At 32.9% G+C, this 6,473-nt stretch overlaps 1 protein-coding gene, 1 long non-coding RNA gene and 2 other non-coding genes across 4 annotated transcripts in view; all 4 read right to left on the reverse strand.

The window, feature by feature from the left end:
- Positions 1-1,168, reverse strand: part of dvl3a (dishevelled segment polarity protein 3a) — a 41,476-nt gene extending 40,308 nt beyond the window's left edge. Inside the window, 1 exon segment of the mRNA NM_131757.2 lies at positions 640-1,168. Coding sequence (NP_571832.2) covers positions 640-800 — 161 coding nt within the window. The 5' untranslated portion in view covers positions 801-1,168.
- Positions 1,169-3,511: 2,343 nt separating this feature from the next.
- On the reverse strand, positions 3,512-5,162 carry si:ch1073-170o4.1. Its single transcript, XR_015478252.1, has 4 exons — positions 5,080-5,162; positions 4,654-4,759; positions 4,263-4,313; positions 3,512-3,852 (listed from the first exon to the last, which is right to left on the reverse strand). It is a non-coding gene; the product is annotated as a si:ch1073-170o4.1 (long non-coding RNA).
- On the reverse strand, positions 3,940-4,075 carry LOC137488413 (small nucleolar RNA SNORA13). Its single transcript, XR_015479317.1, has one exon. It is a non-coding gene; the product is annotated as a small nucleolar RNA SNORA13 (small nucleolar RNA).
- LOC137488412 (small nucleolar RNA SNORA13) lies at positions 4,384-4,513 on the reverse strand. Its single transcript, XR_015479270.1, has one exon. It is a non-coding gene; the product is annotated as a small nucleolar RNA SNORA13 (small nucleolar RNA).
- Positions 5,163-6,473: the final 1,311 nt, after the last annotated feature.

Here is a 6,473-nt window from a genome sequence, read left to right on the forward strand (position 1 = left end):
CGGCAGACTCAGATTATTCTGCAAGTTAGTTCTGAGATGTGCTTTTGTTTTAGGGTGGAAAATTCCTTAGTGTGTTAAGGTTTGTTAAGCTAGATAGTTTCGGCAATACTCGCTCTTCAAAATTCTGACACAGGATAAAAAAGAAAATACTTTAGGAACCGGATCTATGCACAATAAGTGTAAAGAAACCCCAAAAGGACTAGTGCTTTTTTTGTGTAGTCATGGTAATTTAGACTGACGCGGGAGAACATTTAAGGAATGATATCGAACAACACCCTGTTAATACTTTGACTGTGATCCCAAACCACTCACTTAACTTAATAACTACACCCCAAGATCAGGCCAAACGCCGTATTTGAGAGTAATCCAGTCTTAAAATGGATGCCGTCTTCAATTGAACAGGACCAAACATTCACCCCTGCTGAACTCCACACACACACACACACGCACGCACACACACACCTCACATTTGACTTCGTCCCCACACTCGCACAAACAATGAAAGATATATATCAGGCTCTGGAAGATCATGGCAGTCGATATGAGATCCAAACAAGGGAAGAAAACGTGCGGAGAGCTGGAGTTAAAGGAGAGAATTCATGCAGAAGTGCTAAGAAAACTAATGTACGGTGAGCTCACCCAAAGTCATCGTCCATTGATTTAAAGAAAAACTTGTAATTTGGTTTCTTGAGAGCATTTTTCAGGTCCAAAAGGGTGACCCTTTCGGCAGGGATGGGCAGTTTGACCAGGTATGGAGTTTCCTGGTCGTCGAGATGGTAGATAACTTTAGTCTCCCCCATTGCAGACCGCTGGGGAGAAGTGGACGGCGGTCATCCAGTGCAGGGGCTCCCCTGATGCCCCTCCAGAACGGGCTTTTGCTCGCTTTCACCCGCCAGTGGACTTTTTTGTTAATCCCGTTCGTTGTTTCTTTCTTTCCTTCCTTCCTTGCCTTGCTCCGGAGTTCCCAGGAATCTTCTGTTTCAGCGCAAATATTCCATGAGCTGGCGGGCTTGAAATGTGATTATTAATCCGTACTCCTATTTCACGTTACCTCGCTTGTTGAGATCGGAGAATAACACGTAATATGTGTGGTAGAAAAGATAATTTTGGTCCGGAATGTCGTGGCTACTCGGAGAGCTTCCCTGTGCTCTCCTTCCAGAGGGTTTTGTATTGCTTTCATTGACGCCGACTGCCCGGGGAAACGTGCTCCCCCTAGCGGTGAGGGGTGCTAGGTGTGGAAAAAAAAAGAGTTATGTGGGGTCATTGTGCTGCTAAACGGATCCCACTAGAAGAGCGGGCAAAACTGGGAAAGCTTAGTTATTCTCAAGGCAAGAAAAAATGGTTTATCTTTCTGGATGGCTATCAACCGTAATCACATATCATATAAATAAATAGTGCCATAAATAAATAAAATTAAATCTGGCACAGCAACTGTATTAGTTTAGGTCATGCTAGGATGTACCCGATTCATTCCAAGAAAAAAATAGGAACATATATCTGGTTTAATGTTTAGGGAGAAAAATAATAAATTTCTTAAAGAGAGAGAGTAATAAAATGTTTACTGGAAAGACATTGTTTCACATAGCCATAAAATATATTTTTATGAAATTTGAATAATGTCTTGCATCTGAAACATTTTGTATTGTTGTCATTGATGTTTAATTTTATTCTCTTTTATAATATAAATGTAAACTATCATGTAACTATCAACAGAAGACATCCATTAGTCTTTGAGTTCAACAATAGTGTATATTGCAATTATTTTCATGATTATTTAGTACAAGACTTATTTAATGACTGTTTAACGATCACAATGCAGCCCTAAAAATATTTATAGCAAGAAATTTATATCAGTTTAAATAAAACATATTTTAGTACTTAAATTGTATTATGTACAGGCGAATTTGAGATTGTTTCATTTTACTTTAAAACAGTATACAGTTGAAGTCAAAATTATTAGCTTACCTTTGATTTTTTTTCTTTTTTAAATATTTCCCAAATGATGTTTAACAGAGCAAGGAAATTTTCACAGCATGTCTGATAATATTTTTTCTTCTGGAGAAAGTCTTGTTTGTTTTATTTCGGCCAAAATAAAATCAGTTATTATTTTTTTTAAAAGCCATTTTAAGGACAAAATTATCAGCCCTTTTGAGCTTAATTTTTTTTCAATAGATTACAGAACCGTCATTACCCTATCCTGCCTAGTTAACCTAATTAACCTAGTTAAGCCTTTAAATGTCACTTTAAGCTGTATAGAAGTGTCTTGAAAAATATCTAGTCAAATATTATTTACTCTCATCAAGGCAAAGATTAAATAAATCAGTTATTAGAAATGAGTTATTAAAACTATTATAATAAATGTTTTGAAAAAATTCTGTCCGTTAAACAGAAATTGGGGGAAAAAAATAAATAGGGGGGCTAAAAATTCTGACTTCAACTGTATTTGAATATACTACACACTGTGTTCAACTATTTCACTCATATTTTTATTTCTTTGAGAATGTTATTTCAAACATGAGGAAACACATTTATTCTGCTTTCTATAAACACTTTTTGTTTATAAACCTATAAAATCTACCAAATCGGTCAATAGAATTATTTCGTAATAAATCAAAATGTGTTCATACTCCACGTAATTATTATGGTTTGCAAGCAGGTTTGTATTGCACTCAAAAAAACCTTTAAGCTACTTTATTAAAATAAGCTTAAAACAAAATTCTTGTTTTTTTGTGACAACGTAGTTCTATTGTGTTCAATCCACTTACATTTTTTTTCCTTCTTGTTGTCCCAACACAAATTGATTGTGTGGAACCCTGGTCTTTTTTTTCCCCAGTGTACAGCTGTTACTGTGTACTCAACAAATAACATGACCTCAATGGGAATGCTTTAGGTTTTATATGAGGTGCTGTCACATGGTGTTTTAATTCCAGAATCACCTCTAATTTAACAATAAAAAAGCATTCCAATTATTATGCTTTACTACTATTCATCAGGTCTTTAAACTCTTTAGCAATGTTATCTGTATATCAATGTAAATCTTAAATCTTAGTTTGAATGTTATAATTCTAGTTCGGACCCTGCCATCCCATAATCTTAGACACTGCATATAGTTAGTTCAACCCACTATGAGATCATCTGAAAATAAAACTTGTAAATATATTACAAAAGGCAATTAACTATTTACTCGTTTATAAGCAAGATAATCTATGCATCAACACAACTCCAAATGCCAATTATTGTGGCATCTAATGACAATACAATTGTTTTCCAAGCATTAATGAACTGACCCTTTTTATATAAATTTATAACTGTACATTGTTTAAGACATTATTATGACTTATTGTCCTGTAGCACATGAGGAATTAATAAAAACAACAGTCTAGCTTGTGGAAATTGCTGTGTGAGATAAGGAAAATAAGAAATAGTTTTACTACTACTTTCTTTTCATGCCATGAACCACAAAATATTCAACTGCTTTTTAAGAGGCCATAAAACAACCACATACAAAACACAACGTTAAACAGAAGGTTTTATTTATTAATGTTGTACATATACAGAAACAACATCTGGGCTGGGGTAGAAAAAAAAGACACTAAAACACAACATAAACATACACACTTAATATACTTTGTAAAACATTATATAAATAATTCCATAATAACAAAAACAGTCAATCCTTGCTGAATTCAGTTTTACCCCACAAATCTTTACAAAACAAAAAACTGCAAATTGGAAAAGTGAACAATATCAAGTGATTTTGATTCCAGGTTAGCAGAACTCACCTCACACAACACAAGTCCTTAAATGAGGATTCATTTACCTCAAATAGGAAGAACTCGATCCTTTGCAAATCTTGAATGGAATGAAATGAGATCAGCATTAATTTTTTTTATTTATTAATGCAGAAACTTGTATACTTCATCAATGCATGAAAATGTAAAGTGTCCATTACATGAAACCTCTGAAAGGCAAGGATGGAGATACCTTTCAGTGGCCATGTCATGTATTAATGTCTGCCCTATTTGACACCACATTCATCTGACAAGCAATGATGAACAGGCAACACTAAAAGGCATGATAAAATGTACATTTATATGAAATATTAGTTTTCTTGACATTTAAAAACGTTCAAACTCTTCTGCGTTTTTAACAAGTTCCTATTTAATCCCCCCACAACATTAGCCATGTAAAAAGAATGGCCAAACACACATTTTCTAAATTACTTTCCACAAAAAGATTAAGTTATTTTAATAGCTGCATACCAAGTTTCATGTATCCTGTCCATGTTAACGTAGCCTTTTACTGGATTTCACCTGAAATGATACAATATAATCGTCAAAGGTTGCACACATTTCGAACAAAGTTAATATAACTAATTCTAAATGTTGTTCTTGTCACAGCACAAGCAAGAGAACGAGTGGCCGGTCCTCTCTTTGGCTATTTCAAGGTTTAATGTGTGCCTTAGTTGACACCACATTCATCTAATAGGAAATGAATGGGCAACACAAAGGCAGGAGTGTCTCAGCACTTAAAACCGCATGGCAAGCTTAGCATAAACCGAATGTTCATACATTTTATACTGAATCTGCAATACGATACACATTTTGCTTGTCCAACGTATCATTAAAAGTTGTTATCTTTGAAAATACTCACATGGATCAATCTAACATGATTTATATGCATTTTCTCCTGGGCCTCAAGGTTTGTCAGCATGTGACATGATTGCACGTGCAATTTCCTGCTAGTTTTCGTTATAATCCTTAAAAAAACACAAACATTTGCATTAATAAACAATTGAGCGGGCACAAACAAATTCAAATAAAAAAACATAATATACATTTTTAATAGGATGGTCACAGTTGCTAGAGTTTCACAAAGAAAGCATTTTCAAGTGTGTCAATTTACAGATTTAAACTTAACTGAATTATTAGCCAAATCAGTATTACATTATTAGAGGAACTGTGTGGGTCAACAGACTAGTCCACAAACAGAAATTCCGCTAACATTATTAGAAATTCATACCAAAAAATAATTTTTATCATTAAACATACTCACGGCAAATTAATATGTATTACTAACCTACGTATTATACAAGGGAACGTCAAGAAGGGCACGGCGAGACTGGTTTGCACTTGATCGTCTCTCCACGTGGACACAACCACAAAACTGCTTCAAGCGGAAAGAAAGGACCCACTGTGGTAGACGACTATGAAAACGCCTGCGTGAAATTACTTGTTCCTCTAAACCATGCAGCCACACCGAGCCACAGATTTCTATTTTAATGTCTTTGATCACACCGACTTTTTTCACATTTGAATAAAAATTAATAAAAAACTAAAAAATAAATAAATAACGATTTGTCTAATTTCACGAATTCATCTTGGATGATTGTGTTGTAAGCTGTTTTTAGAATCTCAATACATTTCTAAATCTGAATAAGTAAAATAAAATAAATTTGTTACAATTTTATATTTATTTGTAATTTTTATATTCTTTAACGTGAAAACCAGCATACATTCCGAAAGTTAATGTGAAACAACCATACAATATTTCTTAAAATGTTTATAATAAATTAAATAATTTATATTTTTAAGAAAATAATTATAACAGTTTAAAATAAATAATAGAGATAGACTTATTTTACTCATTCTCACATCGCAAATAATCATTTTTACAGTCTATGGAATAAACATAACTATTTAAAGTGTGTACAAAAAAATTATACATAGTTGCATTATTTAACATATTTTTTAATTTGGCATGGAAAATCTACATATGCAACGTCAAAGAAATCTTGGACACTTAACCCTCATCTGATGCTACGGATGACAACTTAATGGAAATTATCTAACAGCTTGGTCTAAACTATAGTTATTCTGTGTTTCCTGATGTGCGTATAATGGGGTGGGGCGGTGGGAAATATATATGGGGTTATATCTGTTAAAAGTATTTTGTTATCTGATTGTAAAAATTGTATATTCTCACTATCGGAAATAAAAAACTGAATTACAAAAAAAAACAAACATATTTTTTAATTTAATTATTAAAATAACATGGATGTTCGTATATTGACTTTATAATAAACTTTGAAAATGTCAAAATCTTGGTTTAAGGTTAACGTTACTCCATTTGAGCCGGTAAATGTAAAATGTCTCAAATAAAAATAAAAATAAAAATTAATAATAAATATTTTGGGAAAAAAAATTAATAAATTGTATATCGTCAAATAAAAGATAAATAAAATATCAGATTTCGATTTAATTTGGAGAAACTGTGACATACTCAGAACAAAACATGGTAAAACATCGATAATTAATACTCAATAAATTATTTTACACAAATACAGAAGGAGCACTTGTAATCTTTATCCAGAAAAAAACGATTCTTTAACATGATATATTCTGTGAACTATTTAAAACAAAACTCTGGTGTTATATGCTGAGACATCGTCGGGACTTTTATTTTGAAGTCAC

This window comes from Danio rerio, chromosome 2 (genome assembly GCF_052040795.2).
Source record: "Danio rerio strain M-AB ecotype USA chromosome 2, GRCz13ab, whole genome shotgun sequence".
Lineage (NCBI taxonomy): Eukaryota > Metazoa > Chordata > Actinopteri > Cypriniformes > Danionidae > Danio > Danio rerio.